At 39.9% G+C, this 18,930-nt stretch overlaps 2 protein-coding genes across 3 annotated transcripts in view; both read left to right on the top strand.

Annotated features, from left to right (window-relative positions):
- The window catches only part of quob (quattro b), a 70,411-nt gene extending 61,035 nt beyond the window's left edge, over nucleotides 1-9,376 (top strand). For both annotated transcript variants that reach the window (XM_079841139.1, XM_079841138.1), the window contains exons 18-23: nucleotides 3,677-3,847; nucleotides 3,924-4,101; nucleotides 5,740-5,856; nucleotides 5,935-6,153; nucleotides 8,702-8,892; nucleotides 9,046-9,376. In XM_079841139.1, coding sequence (XP_079697265.1) covers nucleotides 3,677-3,847; nucleotides 3,924-4,101; nucleotides 5,740-5,856; nucleotides 5,935-6,153; nucleotides 8,702-8,892; nucleotides 9,046-9,087 — 918 coding nt within the window. In that variant the 3' untranslated portion in view covers nucleotides 9,088-9,376. The remainder of the gene's footprint in view (nucleotides 1-3,676; nucleotides 3,848-3,923; nucleotides 4,102-5,739; nucleotides 5,857-5,934; nucleotides 6,154-8,701; nucleotides 8,893-9,045) is intronic.
- A 4,361-nt stretch (nucleotides 9,377-13,737) lies between these two features.
- The window catches only part of tgm2b (transglutaminase 2b), a 28,168-nt gene continuing 22,975 nt past the window's right edge, over nucleotides 13,738-18,930 (top strand). Inside the window, exon 1 of the mRNA XM_079840225.1 lies at nucleotides 13,738-13,824. Coding sequence (XP_079696351.1) covers nucleotides 13,821-13,824 — 4 coding nt within the window. The 5' untranslated portion in view covers nucleotides 13,738-13,820. The remainder of the gene's footprint in view (nucleotides 13,825-18,930) is intronic.

Below are 18,930 nucleotides of genomic sequence, written 5' to 3'. Positions count from 1 at the left end.
AGCACATTTTTGTAGAAGATGATCAGGCAGGAGGTGAAGGCGAGTTTTGCCCACATCACACACTGTCTGTAATTAGAAAGATAAATACCGGTACCTACATATTTCATGCATTTATTTTCAGACGACATGCTTTAAAAAGAAAAGAAGCCCAGTGGGTAGAGAGGATAAAAGATAACTAGTAGGCCTACTAGACTCCCTCCACCTGCACAGAGATCTGTTACTGTACGCTTATGTAATGTGAAACTCTTTTTAGAAAGCCTCTATCACTACAAAGAATTGCCAAAAGAATGATCATTTTCAAGCAGGTCAGCTTGTGCCTTGAGGGGGAAATTGTGCCATTATCAGGCCGGCCTGGTTAGGGTGCTTTCACACCTGCCTCATTTAGTTGAATCGGTTGAATCGTACTAGAGTTGGTTTTCCCCTTTGGTGCGGTTCGTTTGGTCAGATGTGAAAGCAGCAATCGCACTCGGGTACGCACCAAAAGCAGACCAAACAAGCGTACCGAGGCCTCCTTGAAGAGATGGTCTCGGTACACTTTCAAACGAACTCTGGAGCGGTTCGTTTGTGATCCGACCTCGAACAGACCCAACTGCAAAAAGTACTGATCATTTTTGGATTAAACCAGCTGCCGTAGTCAGCTGCGCTGTGCATTATGTGATGAGGAAGTGTTTGTTGACAGTTTGCACTTTAGCATGGCAAACTTGGAGTACTGAGGAGGTACGGAGCCTCATAGAAATTTGGTCTGATGACCATGTTAGGTCCCAACTTTTGAAAACTCGCGATCTTCGCTTGAAGTGACGAGCGATGCGTGCTCGCTGTTTGCACTGCATTTGAACGTTGTTTTCAAGCCGCATCCGCGCCTCTTTATAGAAATGTATTGTTTGCAAACAATGTAATAGATGTAATAGATTACGGCCAGAGACAAAACCAGCCCACGCAGCCGCAGTTTAGGAAATACGCCATGGCCAATGAGTGATGTGGATGTTGTCATGTGACTGCATTTTGGTTCGTTTCACCTGTTTCGGACCAAAGCAATCCAAAGCGAACCAAAAAAGTGAAAAAAACTACAATGTATAATTGTTTGCCCTTGTTTCGGACCGAATGAACCGAACTAGAGATGTGAAAGCACCCTAAGCCACGGATCTGGGCTTAATGGATTGCATGCAGGTGATAGAGATGGGCTGACACTGCTTTTCATCTTATCTATGACACATTCACAGCAGTTTTACTGTTCTGTCTACTCCTCTCACTGAAAATGATTTGTGATTTAAGTAACTTTTTCCAAGCAGCTCTCTGAGCTACACTTCCCACTGACCGTCATTCATTTGATCAAAACAGGAAAAACAGTAACTGTTACAATTGAGCTCTTACCCATCAGCACACAATTTACAACTTTCATGGCCCCCAGAATATTTTGTTTTATGAAAATATGGACATGCAATATATCAAAAGAAATAACAGCGCCTCTGCTTTTAAACAACACCAAATTGAATGTTGAACTGAATTGAACATCAAAAACACATTTTTGTCAAAGACTACATCCAGATTCAGAATGATTATCAAAACACAGATGGATTAGATTGAGTCAAAGACTAGATATAGAAAGACGGTTCACTCTTACTTATGAATGGGTGAAACTGCAATGCGCAATATGGCAGAATAGTCCCGCCTTCTAAAGTAAAAGAGCCAATCGCTGATTGGTAAAGCCATTGCAGCTGCCATTAGAAGCTCCGGTTCTCACAGAAACCTGAGACTCGCGCTTAGGACTGCACATGCGCATTGGCTGGTCTAGTTTGAAAAATACGATTTATTTAAAGGTGCACTATGTAAAAAATTTTCAGTAATATATCCAAAAACCACTAGGCCAGTGTTATATATTTTGTTCAGTTGAGTACTTACAATATCCCAAATGTTTCCAACTATTTGTAAATCGTGATAAAATTGATCTTTTAACCAAGGAACCGGGACGTGTGAGGGAGTCGCTTGTCAATTGCGTCAAATCTGCGTTACCCTCGATTTCCAGTTTTATTTAGCAGAAATGCTTTACTCTCACTGCAGTGTGAACAAGTGTCATGGCAGACGCCGAGCGAACGCACAAAGTAACGTCATAGCATAATTTTCAACACACTCAGATGTATCCGATATGATAAACAGAGCTGCGTTACCTCATACTCATGACCGGAAAGTGGAAGTGGAACCGCTGCTCGCGAGTTGTGTGTTGCGTTCATCTTATTAACAATCGCTCCAGTGGCCTTGCTCAGCTCCACAACACTCGGTCCTGCTCTGCTTCACACTACAGTAACGTTAATAATCGCATCCATGAACATGATTTCTGCCCGAGTCCTATCCCGATTCTTTTCCACCGGCTGTGAGGTGAAGACCACGTCACAAGATTCTGCGCTCAAACATGGCGTCATCAAATTATGCCTTTGTTTTGAACAGGCGACCTCTAGTGGACGGAAAAGTTACATAGTGCAGCTTTAACGCTATTTGATAAAAGGGAACATTTATGGGACAATTAATGTTAGATTTTGTTGCTGACTTGAAATATGTTATTTAATTGTGAGTTCGGCAAGCAGTTTTTGACATTCCAGGCTTTGCAAATATGGCCGCCGAGTGAACAGACTTTCCTTGAAAGAGTCCATCAACACGCCTAAAGATTCACAGTCGTTTCCTCTTCATGGGTTCAACATTTCATTCAGTAACATTAGATAGTTTTGATTTATAGACTGTTTATTGTTTAATGATTGTGTTTACTTACAGTTGCATAAGCAGTGCTTATATCGCTTGTTTCTGCTTCTTCTTCACCACCTATGTTTTGATCAGGAGATTCTGTACTTTTTCAGAAGATGTATAATAGCGCCCCCTATTGTATAACAAGTAAATAACGAAAACACGGATTGCCGGACAAACCTGTCAATGGCCAGGAAAGAGTTAAAATAGCTGTTTTATGTGTGAATATATTGTTAAACTGTAATTTACTCCTGTTCAAAGCTGAATTTTCAGCATCAGTGTCACATGATCCTTCAGAAATCATTCTAATATAACGATTTGCTGCACAATTATTATCAGTTATTATTGGTGCTTAATTATTAATAATGGTTTTTATCATTATCAATGTTGAAAACTGTTATTGCTGCTTAATATGTTTGTGGAAACATAAATTATTCCAGGATTCTTTGATTTAATAGAAATTTCAAATGAACATCATTTATTTGAATTTAAATATTTTTCTTTACTGTCACTTTTGATCAATGTAATGCATCTTTGCGGAGTAAAATAACAAGAAACAAATCTTTTTTAGCTTTTGTAGATCACGGTTTTCACAAAATAAATAAATAAATAAAGCAGCACACATTGATAATAGTGAAGTCACCATTTCATGGCGGCACGCCATGTTTCTACAGTAGCCCTAAAGGGACAAACTGCTCTACAGAGCTCTAACTACTCTCTGCTGTCTCAGACGATAACATCTTTGTCCTGTGTCGGCCACCGTAGCTTTTCTATGTGCTTTGAAAGGGAGGGGTGAGTGGTGGGAAGTTGCAATTCACAATCTCACCACTAGATGTCGCTAAAATGTACACAGTACACCTTTAAATGTAGGCCCGGTTTGGAGGTTGAATTTGGTCTATTAGTGCGAAAGCGTTGTTGATTTGTTCATTCTGTGACTGTGCAGGTGAATCTGAAGGAACAGGGCCAGCTGATCCGTCAGGATGAGTTTCTGTTGACCTTCAGGAAGAAGAAATGCTACCGTCATATTTTTCTTTTCCAAGATCTCATACTCTTCAGCAAGACGCGCAGAACTGACATCGGGAATGACACATACATCTACAAACAATCCTTCAAGGTAAACCACCGCATGAACCGTCAGTTTACAGGACGAGCTGGTTTTTTGACGTGACGTCTCTTCTGTCCTCTCTCAGACTTCAGACGTTGGTATGACCCATAACTCTGGGGATAGCGGCCTGTGCTTTGAGATCTGGTTTCGAAGAAGGAAGTCACAGGACACGTACGTACTCCAGGCACAGAGTCGAGAAGTGAAGGAAAACTGGACCAGAGACCTGGAGAGGATTCTGTGGGAACAAGCCGTTCACAATAGAGGCGAGCAGAGCAATGTTTTCAGATTTCAGACTAATATTCAATTATAACTAATATAATAAAATTACATTTATATCAAATTAATCCTTCCTCCCTCCCATCCATCCATCCTACCTTCCTTCATTCCTTCCTCCTATCCTCCCATCCATCCATCCACTCACCCATCCATCCATCCATCCATCCAACCAATCATCCATCCACTCACCCATCCATCCATCCATCCAACCAATCATCCATCCACTCACCCATCCATCCATCCATCCAACCAATCATCCGTCCACTCACCCATCCATCCATCCATCCAACCAATCATCCATCCACTCACCCATCCATCCATCCATTATTCCATCCATCCATCCATCCATCCAACCATCCATCCATCCATCCATCCATCCAATCATCCATCCATCCATCCATCCATCCATCCAATCACCCATCCATCCATCCATCCATCCATCCATCCATCCATCCATCCATCCATCCTTCCTTCCTTCCTTCCTTCCTTCCTCCTATCCTCCCATCCATCCATTCATCCATCCTTGCTTCCTTCCTTCCTTCCTTCCTTCCTTCCTTCCTTCCTTCCTTCCTTCCTTCCTTCCTTCCTTCATTCCTTCCTTCCTTCCTAGTGATTTTGTTTTTTTTAAGTTCAATTAAACAATCAAAATATGAGGAAAATATAATTCCTCTCATCCATCCATCCAACCAATAATCCAACCATCCATCCAATCAACCACCCATCCATCCATCATCCATCCATCCATCCATCCATCCATCCATCCATCCATCCATCCATCCATGCATCCAATCATCCATCCATCCATCCATCCATCCATCCATCCATCCATCCATCCATCCATCCATCCATGCATCCAATCATCCATCCATCCAACCAATCATCCATCCACCCATCCATCCATCATTCCATCCATCCATCCAACCAATCATCCAACATTCAACCATCCATCCATCCACTATTCCATCCATCCATCCATCCATCCATCCATCCATGCATCCAATCATCCATCCATCCAACCAATCATCCAATCATCCATCCATCCAACCAACCAACCAATCATCCAACCATCCATCCATCCTTACTTCCTTCCAAAAGTGATAAAAAAGTTTGATTAAACAATCAAAATATGAGATACATATAATATTTTAATACTTTAAATATGAAGGAAAAAATTACTTTTTTCGCTTCAGTTAAAAGTGAGGTTTCAATCTGAAAAGGGATTGAAGTTGATCTAGGTTCACTGTAAAACCTTGATTTAATGCGTGTTTAAGATTAATTCTCATTGGTGCAATGTGCAATTACTGACATTGAGGAATGTGGTAAGGAGTGATAGAGAAAGATAAAGGACAGAAACTGAACTCCCATTCACAGCTGCACACATTTATTCATGACTCGACACGCATTTCCCGAAAATATTAAAACATTGTGGTCTGGTTTCAGATAGGGTTTAGATAAAGCCAGAATTAGTAATCAGTAATAGCTTTTATAAACATGCCTTAGAAATAAACATTACTGGGGTAATATACAGTAAGAAAGTGAGAGAGAGATTACTATGGATGCATGGAATGACCCATGTATTAGGAATAACCCCATAAAGCTGAGGGTCTGTGCTCCTCTTCACACAGAGATCCGTATGCAGGAGAGGGTGTTCATGGGAATTGGACATAAACCCTTCATGGATATCCAGCCCAGTGAGATGGCCATCAACGACCGAGCCATCAACTGTGCTCTGACAGGACGAGGTAAAACACCAGTCATAGTTAAACTCTCACCAGAACCAAACTTTGGCCAGTGTTATTTAACTCTGTGTAATATTGCAGGTGGCGTTCCTGTGCTCCGGTTGAATTCTGTTGGCTCGGCCAGCTGTACGTCCTCCTCTGGAAGCCACTCGTCTTCCTCGTCTGGGTGGGGATCCCCGTCTCCCATGGGCCGGCTGATCGGTCCTGGCAGTGGAGATGTTGTCCGGTACGTACACGGGACTTCAGGGATCCTGGAGGAAGATGATTTAGATCGGGAGAGTGGAAACCAGAGTGCACTTGGTAAGTCCTTCTTCACAAAGTCTATTTGGAAAGTAGTTCACTCAAAAATGCAATGTTGAATTTGAAATGGTCTTAAATTTGTGATCACTAGAAGTGCAATTTAAAATTTACCTTATTTCATAATTCATATTTTGGTCTTAAATTCCATTCTTCCATCCATTCTTCCTTCCTTCCCCCCATCCATCCATTCTTCATCCATCCATCCATCCTTTCTTCTTTCCTTCCTCCTATCCTCCCATCCATCCTTGCTTCCATTAAACGATCAAAATATGAGGAACATATATTTCCTCATATCCTTCCTTCCTTTCTCCATTCTTCCTTCCATCCATCCATCCATCCATCCATCCTTTCTTCCTTCTTTCCTCCCATCCATCCATCCATCCATCCATCCTTCCTTTCTTCCTCCCATCCATCCATCCATCCATCCATTATTCCTTCCTTCCTTCCATCCATCCATCCTTTCTTCCTTCCTTCCTTCCTTCCTTCCTTCCTTCCTTCCTTCCTTCCTTCCTTCCTTCCTTCCTTCCTTCCTTCCTTCCTTCCTTCCTTCCTTCCTTCCTTCCTTCCTTCCTTCCTTCCTTCCTTCCTTCCTTCCTTCCTTCCTTCCTTCCTTCCCCCCATCCACCCATCCTTGCTTCCATTAAACTATCAAAATATGAGGAACATATATTTCCTCATATCCTTCCTTCCTTCCTTCCTTTCTCCCCTCTTCTTTCCTCCCATCCATCCATTCTTCCTTCCTTCTATACATCCATCCATCCTTCCTTCCATCCATTCTTCTTTCCTCCCATCCATCCTTCCTTTCTTTCTTCCTTCCTCCCATCCATCCATCCATCCATTATTCCTTCCATCCATCCATCCTTTCTTCCGTCCTTCCTTCCTTCCTCCCATCCATCCATCCATCCTTGCTTCCATTAAACGATCAAATTATGAGGAACATATATTTCCTCATATCCTTCCTTCTCCTTTCTTCTTTCCTCCCATCCATCCATTCTTCCTTCCTTCTATCCATCCATCCTTCTTTCCTTTCTTCCTTCCTTTCTTCCTTCCTTTCTTTCTTCCTTCCTTCCTTCCTCCCATCCATTCTTCCTTCCATCCATCCATCCTTTCTTCCTTCTTTCCTCCCATCCATCCTTCCTTCCTCCCATCCATCCATCCTTCCTTCCTTCCTCCCTTCCTTCCTTCCTTCCTTCCTTCCTTCCTTCCTTCCTTCCTTCCTCCCATCCTTTCTTCCTTCCTTCCTCCCATCCATCCATCCATCCATCCATCCTTGCTTCTATTAAATGATCAAAATACGAGGTACATATTCCTCATATCCTTCCTTCCTTTCTTCTTTCCTCCCATCCATTGTTCCTTCCATCCATCCATCCATCCATCCATCCTTCCTTCCTTCCTTCCTCCCATCCATCCATCCATCCATCCATCCATTCTTCCTTCAATCCATCCATTATTCTTTCCTTCATCCCTCCCATCCATCCATCCATCCATCCATCATCCTTTCTTTCTTTCTTTCTTACTTCCTCCCATCCATCCATTCTTCCTTCTTTCCTCCCGTCCATCCTTGCTTCCATTAAACTATCAAAATACGAGGTACATATTTCCTCATATCCATCCTTCCTTCCTTCCTTCCTTCCTTCCTTCCTTCCTTCCTTCCTTCCTTCCTTCCTTTCTCCTTTCTTCTTTCCTCCCATCCATCCATCCATCCATCCATCCATCCATCCATTCTTCCATCCATTCTTCCATCCATCCTCCCATCCATCCATCCATCCTTCCTTCCTTCCTTCCTTCCTTCCTTCCTTCCTTCCTTCCTTCCTTCCTTCCTTCCTTCCTTCCTTCCTTCCTTCCTTCCTTCCTTCCTTCCTTCCTTCCTTCCTTCCTTCCTTCCTTCCTTCCTTCCTTCCTTCCTTCCTTCCTTCCTTCCTTCCTTCCTTCCTTCCTTCCTTCCTTCCTTCCTTCCTCCCTCCCTCCCTCCCTCCCTCCCTCCCTTCCTTCCTTCCTTCCTTCTTTCCTTCCTTTCTTCCTTCCTCCCATCCATCCATCCATCCATCCATCCACCCTTGCTTCCATTAAACTATCAAAATACGAGGAACATATATTTCCTCATATCCTTCTATTCTTCCTTACTCCCATCCATCCATCCATCCATCCAAAATACATAGTAAATCAAAAAGCTAACAGGAAAAAGCATGCATCGACTACAACATAATCAGTTATTAATATTACGTTGGTTCTCTCTCTCTCACCAACCCCTCTTATTATTCCACTTCTCTAACCGGTCACCTGTTGCTTCTCACCATCCAGTCACCGTCCTCATACATACAGTACATTTAAGTCCCACCATACATTTGTTCTTGTTTATCTGTTTCACTCAGAAATACATCAGGTAAGGGAATTAAAATGATTAAAATTGATTGTGAGTTTTTGTCATCTGCAAACTTAATGGAAATTATGTATATTTTAATGTTCTGTCAAGTAACAAAAGCAATACCCAGGAGCACATATTGAATTTTATATTTCTAAATGCGTGTTTAAATGTGTTGTGTTTCAGTGGAGAGTTCAGAGTCCTCAGGAGAAAGTGTGAGCTGCTTCAGCAGTTCTGGCCACAGCTGCCCATCTGTGATTGGTGGAGACTGTGAACACGCCCCATCCCAGGTGCCCGTCATTGGCCTGAAAAAACAGGAATGCAACATTAAATCCACTAACCTACCAGGCCAAACCAGGGACCAGCCATGCTCTAAAGTACGGGCCTACAACTTCATCCGTTTTATTATCTCCGAAGCTTTGTGAATTTTGTAAAACATTACCGTTTTTGACACAATGAATTATTCAGCTGTGTTAATATTTGGCATATTCTGGTTATTAATATTTTAATTTCCTCTTTGTTCTTCACAGGTTCAAGAGACAGGCATCATAGGAAAGTCCACTGAAGTATAGCCTATCCTGTTAGTTTATACTGTAATCATGCATTATACCTATGGAACACTATCAACCTTGTGAACTCTAAAATAAAGTTTATTTTTATTTATTTATTTCGGTGAACATTGGTTCATTCAACTAACTCTTAATGGTTAAACCTACAAACCTTTGTTTTACTGTTTTTTTTCACTAATTTTTCTGTTTCTAATTAGCTTTGTTGCAGAGGCAATAAAACAAAAACAGATGTGTAATCTTTAAAGAAAAGTGCTTTGATAAAATAAATGTCTGGTTTTCATGAAATAATGTGAATGGTTCTCAGTGGAATGATTTTACACAAATTGTTTTAAAGTGTGACATGCTACAGCTGCAGAAATGGATGGACTCGTGATTTTGACACTTTGTTGCAAGATGAGCAATTTAGGTTAAAAAGGATATACTTTTTTTTTTCAATTGAAAATGGCCGATAGTTTTGCAAGATAAAGGTCATTTCACACTGGATGCGATTATTCACGCGATGGTTTTATTTTTTGATCAGCTGTTTGTGTAATGACTGCTTCCACACCGAACGCGAATATGCTGTGGCGAAAAAACTATGCTAATTTTTTTTGTTTCGATGTCGATTTTTTTTTTAAACTCTCGCAGCAACAGAAAAGGCTTAAACCAATCACATACAAGGAAACAAAGGTCACGAAATGTCCAGTTGATGTCATTAGCTTTTCAATCAACATTAACCTTTGCCAGGTATCGCATTCTCATGAGATTACAGCTGTAGTTGTAGTTACAGGTGTACAGCTGCAGCTGTGTTTGCCCACTGTAGGCTACAGATTACGATAACATTAAACTTTTGAGTTAAAACTCGTCGATTTTTTTCTAAACCTTGTGTCCGCAGCTATGGAAAGTGAATGTTTTTCCGTCAGTATGACTGTGGCAGTTAAATGTTTACTTCGTGACTCAACTGGAAACATAGCTGGAAACACAGCAGCTCTGGATCAGTTGGTTCCTGAAGTGTGTGTTTGTCTCGTCAGATGCGGTGCTACTGTCCCTGGAGGAGCTCCTCAAATTGTCCCACGGACATTTGAAGTAAGAGCGGAACCGGCCATGATAAAGTTTTAGCTCCTGTACAAGATTAGCATGATACTCCCCTTCAGACTCTCGGTTCTTTTAAAGGCCCTTTCACACCGGACGTGTAACGGAAAAGTGAAGCGGAAAAGAGAATATTTTGTGTGTGAATAGTTTGCGTCAAAACCATTCACATCAGCCGTGACGTGAGTTTGCGACGTCTGACGTTTCAGAGCTCCAACATTCCAAAACATTCGTGGCGACAGTTGAGAAATCACGGACACTTCCTCATTCAGTGAAGACGAGCTGTTCATTTTATTTTAGGGAATTAAGGATTAGTTCACTTTTAAATAAACTTTTGCTGATAATTTACTCACCCCCATGTCATCCAAGATGTCCATGTCTTTCTTTCTGCAGTCGAAAAGAAATTAAGGTTTTGGATGAAAACAGTCCAGGGTTTTTCTCCATATAATGGACTTCAATGGGCTCCAAACGGTTCAAGGTCCAAATGACAGTTTCAGTGCAGCTTCAAAGGGCTTTAAACGATACCAGATGATGAATAAGGGTCTTATTTAGCGAAACGATCAGTTTCTGCGAGAAACCGAGCAGTATTTATGCTATTATTTTACCTCTTATCAGACGAACGCGATCGTCTCTGAGCTCCTAGATGTATACGTAGATGCCTCATTAGCGACTGCACGGATCAATAGAATGAGGCATCTACTATCGATATATCTATGACCACGAACTAATTTGACCTCACTCTCCGGAAGTTATGGCGGAGCTCAGAGACGATCGCGTTCGTCTGATAAGAGGTAAAATAATAGCATAAATACTGCTCGGTTTCTCGCAGAAACTGATCGTTTTGCTAGATAAGACCCTTATTCATCGTCTGGTATTGTTTAAAGCCCTTTGAAGCTGCACTGAAACTGTCATTTGGACCTTGAACCGTTTGGAGCCCATTGAAGTCCATTATATGGAGAACAACCCTGGACTGTTTTCATCCAAAACCTTAATTTCTTTTCGACTGCAGAAAGAAAGACATGGACATCTTGGATGACATGGGGGTGAGTAAATTATCAGCAAAAATGTATTTAAAAGTGAACTAATCCTTTAAAGAACCGAGAGTCTGAAGGGGAGTATCATGCTAATCTTGTACAGGAGCTAAAACTTTATCATGGCCGGTTCCGCACTTACTTCAAATGTCCGTGGGACAATTTGAGGAGCTCCTCCAGAGACAGTAGCACCGCATCTGACGAGACAAACACACACTTCAGGAACCAACTGATCCGGAGCAGCTCTGTTTCCAGCTATGTTTCCAGTTGAGTCACAATGTAAACATTTAAGTGCCACAGTCATACTGACGGAAACACATTCAATTTCCATAGTCGCAGACACAAGGTTTATAAAAAAATCGACGAGTTTTAACTCAAAAGGTTAATGTTATCGTTGTCTGTAGCCTATAGTGGGCAAACACAGCTGCAGCTGTACACCTGTAAACACAACTACAGCTGTAATCTCGTGAGAAATGCGATACCTGGCAAAGGTTAATGTTGATTGAATGGCTAATGACATCAACTGGACATTTCGTGACCTTTGTTTCCTTGTATATGATTGGTTTAAGCCTTTTCTGTCACTGCGAGAGTTTAAAAAAATCGACATCGGAACGAAAAAAATAAACATTGTTTTTTCGCCACAGCACATTCGCGTTCAGTGTGGACGCACTCATTACACAAACAGCTGATCAAAAAATAAAACCATTGCGCGAATGATTTGCGCGTCAAAATCTCGTCCAGTGTGAAAAGACCTTAAGACTGGGTGAACCCAAAACCTTCTTTTCGGTCTTTTAAATAAAATGAAAAGCTCGTCTTCACTGAATGGGGAAGTGTCCGTGTTTTCTCAGCTGTCGCCGCGTATGTTTTGGAATGTTGGAGCTCTGAAACGTCACAGACATCGCAAATTTGTGTCGCGGCTGATGTGAATGGTTTTGACGCAAACTATTCGCACACGAAATATTCGCTTTTTGGCTTCGCTTTTTCATTACGCGTCCGGTGTGAAAGGGCCTTAAGACCCTATTCCTCAGCTGGGATCCTGCCGAGCCTCTGAAGCCCATCCTTTGAACATTTTGCTTGCCATTGAAGTCCATTGTGTGGAGAAAAATCCTGGAATGTTTTCCTTAAAAAAAAAACTTAATTTATTTTTCGACTGAAGAAAGAATGACATGAACTCCTTGGATGAATGTAAAATTAAGTGAACTAATTCTTTAACTACCAATTCTAAATAACAGCATCACACAAGCAGTTGGACTGCAAGCAATATCTAACAACATCACATAACTAAGATGTATATGAACATGGTGAACACAAACTGCACACATATGCACACTGAGCCTGGTTTCTCCCAAGGTTTATTTTTCTCCATTAGGTCACCTAATGGGGTTTTGGTTTCCTTGCCACTGTTGCCTCTGGCTTGGCGTGCTCAGTTGGGGACACTCAATTTTTCAACTAAACATCGAAATAAATTAATAAACTAAATTAACCATATAAACTAAATTACTGATCTAATTGTTGATCTAAAGCCCACACTGTCACAGTATGATAATTGAAATGAACTGATGACATCAGCGTTTTCTCCAGAATGGCTATACAGCTGAATAAAATTATGCTGCATTATTTTCCTGTTTAACACTGTAAAGCTGCTTTGAAACAATCTACATTGTTAAAAGCGCTATATAAATAAAGTTGACTTGACTTGACTTGACATATTCTTGAAAATAGAAATTAATACATGTTGATATAAATCAAACTGAATAAAGGATAACCGTAAAAGATTAACTAAATACTTGAATTTAAGAAGGAGATTAATATGTGAAGTTTGCATGAATTCAAAGATGTATAATATGCTTAAGAACATATGAATTAAGAAAATCATCATCACAAACATTGACTTTGGAAATAACAAGTAGTAAAAAGAATCAAACTTATTCTGTAAACGTTGAATCACTTCAAATTCAAAAACTTTGAATGACTGTGAAAAAATAACATTGAAAAACAGCAACTCTATTGCAAAACATCCGGTGAAAACCACAGCAGAAACATGTTAGAATTGACCTGTCTGTCTGCAATGCATTTAATTTCATAATTCCACATTGCTTAATTCTTACTGATGCTTGTGCTGCTGCTTGCCCACCAAAATGATGTCACTTCATTGATGTTCTCATTACAGGACTGGCTTTTGTTAGTTAAAGGGATTTTACAAAAAACAAAAACAAAAAAAAATCCTATAACAGGATAGAAAGTGAGGACAGAGAAATACATCACAAAACGGAAGAAACACCTGAAATAAAGTTTAATATATAAAGTTAAAGTTTTATTTCATAAGCATTTCAATGTGCAAATTGTCGCTGACGTGACAAAACGAACATCCACTCTAACAAAAATAGAAAAATGATTTAAAATGTACTTCATTGTGATTTTGATTAAAGTTGAAAAATAATATTATTTAGTGAGGTTAATAATACAGAAGGAGTGAGCTGTACTGTCCGCGAGCCCTTTACACGCGCGTGGGCGTGACCCCTCGGATAATAAAGACGCGCGTGAGTGTGAGAGCGCGCGCACACTGACTGTCACTGACTGAACAGACACACACAACATTCACCGCAACTGGATCATCCGAAACATTACAGTATTAACATGGGTAAGTGCGTCTCACACTCTATTCATGTTTTAAAAAAGTTAAGATGCTATGATGAAGACTGTTTTGCATAATAAAAAAGTTAACTTTTTTATCTGATATGATCTTTAAAACTTTTAAAGTGCAGGACGTAGGCTAATGCAAATACTATATTTGAATAAAGACAGTTAATTTGATGTTACCACCATTTTAGTTTACCTGATGTTTTCAGTGCATGTGATGTCTATTGATTATTGTAATTTCATTAATTTATTTGTGTGTGTGATGGGTCCATCACATTATCTTGGATGAGATGCACATGCTGTTTGTGTACAGCAACTACTGTATTTATTCAGCCTTTTCATACCACATTGGTCGTGGATGTTAAGTTCAGCAGTTTTATTGACTGTAGTTCTTCATCTCCAGTGCTAATGAATCTGAGAAAGTGTAAGTGACATTCATTTAATGTGAATAGTGTGATTAGTTTTACAGTTTGGTGTTTTTATATGGCATGTAATGAGTGTCAGGTTTATGTAGTGTGTCATAAACTCATTTTGCACTATTTTCCTGTTCACTGTAGTTTCCACGGTTGTGTGTAAACGTTGCCGTCGCTTTGAAGCATCTCAATGAATGGGGTTCTGTAGGACATGCACACAATATGTCTTTAGACCTACAGACAGCTGTTTACCATGTGTTCCACTGAAAATATTTACTAAGGGTCATGATTAAAATAGTACACCAGTGACCGAACCATAAATGGAAAATTACAGCAAAGTATTGCATGAGGGAGGAGAGTCAAAGACTCATTATTTCTCTCACCTACTTATAAAATCTGCCTTCACTTGTTTGTTATTCCATTTTATTCATCCGGTTGCTTGTTCATTGAAATGTGTATCAGTCTGAAAGCTAAACAGAGGTGTGTAAGCCAACGATGACACACACACACACACACACACACTGATGGAGGCGGCATCTCTTTAGACCAAGATTAAAGCTGTGGTAAAGATTACGACAGAGAGAGAAAACAGAGAGAAACCCCACTGAGCACATACCCCATTAAACACAGGCAAACACACTTTCTGTCCGGTCTGAGACTAATTTTGTCACCGCTGGGTTTGTATTCAACATACTAAAGAGAGAAACCTGATCCGCATTCCTATGAGTCTCTATTTGCTGGATGAACCTTCACCTTTCTCTCTCTACCCTTTCAGATAGACAAAGACTTCCCAAACTTTCCATTAACATCATGTAAACAGGTCCATTGATAAAGACCAATCACAATAATTGTAGGTATTATAATGATGAAATTGGAGAAATTCCATCTCATTATTATATACAGGGAGTGCAGAATTATTAGGCACGTTGATTTTCTGATCATATTTTTTTTCCAGGCACATTTGACCAATTCCAAACCACAGTAATCCTAATAACTACTATTGATTTAGTATTTAATAATGTATAAGTGATAAATAATTGTTCATGAAGGCTGGAAATGAAAATCACCTTATATTCAGGTGTGCAGAATTATTAGGCATGTTTTCTTTTACAGATAAATTGAGCCAAAAAAGAGATTTAACTCAGACTGAAAAGTATTAAATGCCCATGAGAAGGATGCAATACTAATGCAATACTAGACATTGCAGTTAAGGCGTGACCATTGGACAGTGAAATGCTCGTTGGGTCAGCAGGGTCAGACAAAAACATGTGGCGGAGAAAAGACACCTGTTAACTGCAAAAGAATGAAGAATTAAGGTGAAGAATTAAGGGTGAAACCATCAGGAACCCTTTAGTCTCCAGCGCCACCATTTTCCAGAGCTGCAACCTACCTGGAGTCTCCAGAAGTGCAAGGTGTCAGGATCTCAGAGACTTCAGTTAGGTAAAGAATCCTAAAAAATGACCCCCACTAAATAAGAATCATAAGCTGAAGTGTTGTAAAATACATGAAGAAGGTTTTTTTATAGGCTTTATGGACAGATAGGTTGAGAGTGACTCTTGAAGGACCAGAACCACATCATCTAGTACCACTGTTTGAAGAATTCATCTTCCAGAATCTGGCAGTACGTTTTGGGAGTTCATTTTAGTCTATCCTGAAGTCCGTTTTGCAAACTGAAGAAAGTTTGATTTCTTCACCACCTGTTTTTGTCAGATCCTGCTGACCCAACGAGCATTTCACTGTCCAATGGTCACGCCTTAACTGCAATGTCTGGTATTGCATTAGTATTGCATCCTTCTCATGGGCATTTAATACTTTTTGACTTTTCAGTCTGAGTTAAATCTCTTTTTTGGCTCAATTTATCTGTAAAAGAAAACATGCCTAATAATTCTGCACACCTGAATATAAGGTGATTTTCATTTCCAGCCTTCATGAACAATAATATATCACTTACACATTATTAAATACTAAATCAATAGTAGTTATTAGGATTACTGTGGTTTGGAATTGGTCAAATGTGCCTGGAAAAAAAATATGATCAGAAAATCAACGTGCCTAATAATTCTGCACTCCCTGTACATACATATATACATATTTTTTGTATTACCCATAACACTTCAGGGCACAAATTAAACATTATTTAATGACATTTTGGAGGCATCCTGAGACCAAAGACATAAAATGTTAGTTTATCTTAACAAGACCTGAATATCAAGAGAAGGACAGACGTCGATTGAGACTCTGAAGAGTCTCACATTTTCATACAACATTTAATGTATTAACTGTAAATACAATTTTGTCGAATTAAAATGTAAAAAGGCACGAGGAAAGGATGAAACAAGAGAACGTGCACATTGAGGTGATTGGAACTGAGAGGGTGTGTCAGAGGTCAATCAGTTCAGACAGGTCTCAGTCAAGTGTCCTTGAAGACGGCGTCTGTTAAACATAAACCACATGCTTCACATGAGCTGTGCATTCTTTACTAGAAACTAGAGACATCTCAGTCCCAACAGATCTGGAACACGCAGATCAGATCCAGCACTTCATTGTGTTCCTCGATCTGTGCATTGTGCAGAAACTTCAGTGGAGAACACTGTACAATCACATTATTTTACAGATCCACTGAATCATGTCTTGACTGATGCGCTTTTTTAATTGTTTGCTTCTAACTGACACACTAATTGTGACTTTTAGTCAAAGCACAGCAGGGAAAGTGAGTGAAATTCCTTTTTTTCCAGTGTGTTTTCCCCCTTCCTCAAGTAAATATGCTGAAAGTAAACAGAGCAAATAGGGAATTTATGCCCTGTCTGTTAAATGCTATGAATGGTATGCTCAATGAGTGTCAGCAGATCAAGCAGTTTCCTCTAAATCTGGTAACTACAGATTTAGCAGAAACAAGGCGACAAGGTTTGTATTCTTAAGTGGAGTGCAATGCATAACTGGAGTGCTAATATATAGATTTACTCATGCTAAATAGAGTTGTTGTTCATGGTTAGTTCATGTTAACTAATGCATTGACTAATGTTAACTAATACAACCTTATTGTAAAGTGTTACCATACATATGTGATATGGAACTGTAATGCGGTCAAGAGAGCTGCCTGGAACTACGTTCGCTGTGCGTTTCCCAGAAAATAATTCCACACCTCAGAACATTCATCAGCCAATCAGATTCAAGCATTCAACGGCCCATAGTATAAGTGTTTTGAATTAATCTGTTAAACTCGTGTATAAATACAGTACAGTGTCTTGTTGCTACCTACTGGCATAACCATTTGACCTGCAGAAAGAGTCACTGTACACTCTAAAAAAAAAGGTTCTATATGGCACCAAAAATGGTTCTTGGCTCGTAATCATAGGGGAACCTTTTTTAGTGCTATATAGCACCAATTTTGGTGCTTCGGTGGTTCTTCAGAGGTGCTATATAGCACCTTAGTCAAAGAACCGCTGAAGAACCACTGAAGCACCAAAATTGGTGCTATATAGAACTAAAAAAAGTTCCCCTATGATTACGAGCCAAGAACCATTTTTGGTGCCATATAGAACCTTTTTTTTTAGAGTGTAAAATCCCCAATAATAATACACAGACTGACAGTTTGTCTTGAACAAACATCAGATTCGAGGATTGTATAAATGCTAACATTTGGAATAATGGTCCGTCATTAATAGGTAACTATGCAGGAAGTAATGCAGGACAAATGACTAATACTACATTAACACTTTATAGCTACTACTCACTCTAAAAAAAAAAAGGTTCTATATTACACCAAAAATGGTTCTTGGCTCGTAATCATTGGGGAACCTTTTTTAGTGCTATATAGCACCAATTTTGGTGCTTCAGTGGTTCTTCAGCGGTTCTTCAGAGGTTCTTCAGCGGTTCTTCAGAGGTTCTTCACCGGTTCTTTGACTAAGGTGCTATATAGCACCACTGAAGCACCAAAATTAGTGCTATATAGCACTAAAAAAGGTTCCCCTATGATTACGAGCCTTTTTTTTAGAGTGTATATTAACTTATATGGAAACAAGCTTAACTAATCAGTAAGTAATATCAAATTTAGGACTGAGATAGTTCCTTATTATTAGGTAATCAATAATTACTGATCAGATTGGCCAACAATGACAAATTATAAAGAATTACCAATTAATTAATCACAGCATTAATGTGTCTGAGGCCCTGTCCACACGGTTTAGCTGTATACGTAAAAATTGTGTATCGCATCAGCGTTTCGCCCAGACGGATCCAACGTTTTAGGAACCTGAAACCGGTATTTTTTGAAACCGGGTCCCAGAATGGATAAATCTGAAACCGACACCCTTGCATTTTCATGTGTACAGCCAATCAATCCGTATATTTTGTGAAAGGGTGATGTCATCACATCACGTCCTGAGCGGTAAAGACTAGAAGTGATACAGCTACGGCCACTAGGCATGCGCACATCAATATTGCGTAATTTAATTACTGTATTTGCATTATTGCAAGGGAAGGTTTAGGTAGGCGTTAATAAAACATTTGTAAGAAGCAAATTCATTTATTGTTATTTCATCGTGAGATTTTCCCTTTCTTCCGACCGTTGCTTTACCCCTTCTAGCCAAAGGGGTAATCCAGCACCCGGAAAGTGTACCTTCCATTGGGGCAGCCATTGCTAACCAAGCCATCACCTGCTGTTAACATTCCATTGACTCACATTCATTTTGGCA

Source organism: Gobio gobio (genome assembly GCF_949357685.1).
Source record: "Gobio gobio genome assembly, chromosome: 17".
Taxonomy (NCBI): Eukaryota; Metazoa; Chordata; class Actinopteri; order Cypriniformes; family Gobionidae; genus Gobio; species Gobio gobio.
Note: the sequence above shows the minus strand (reverse complement) of the source record. Positions and strands in the feature narration are given on the sequence as shown.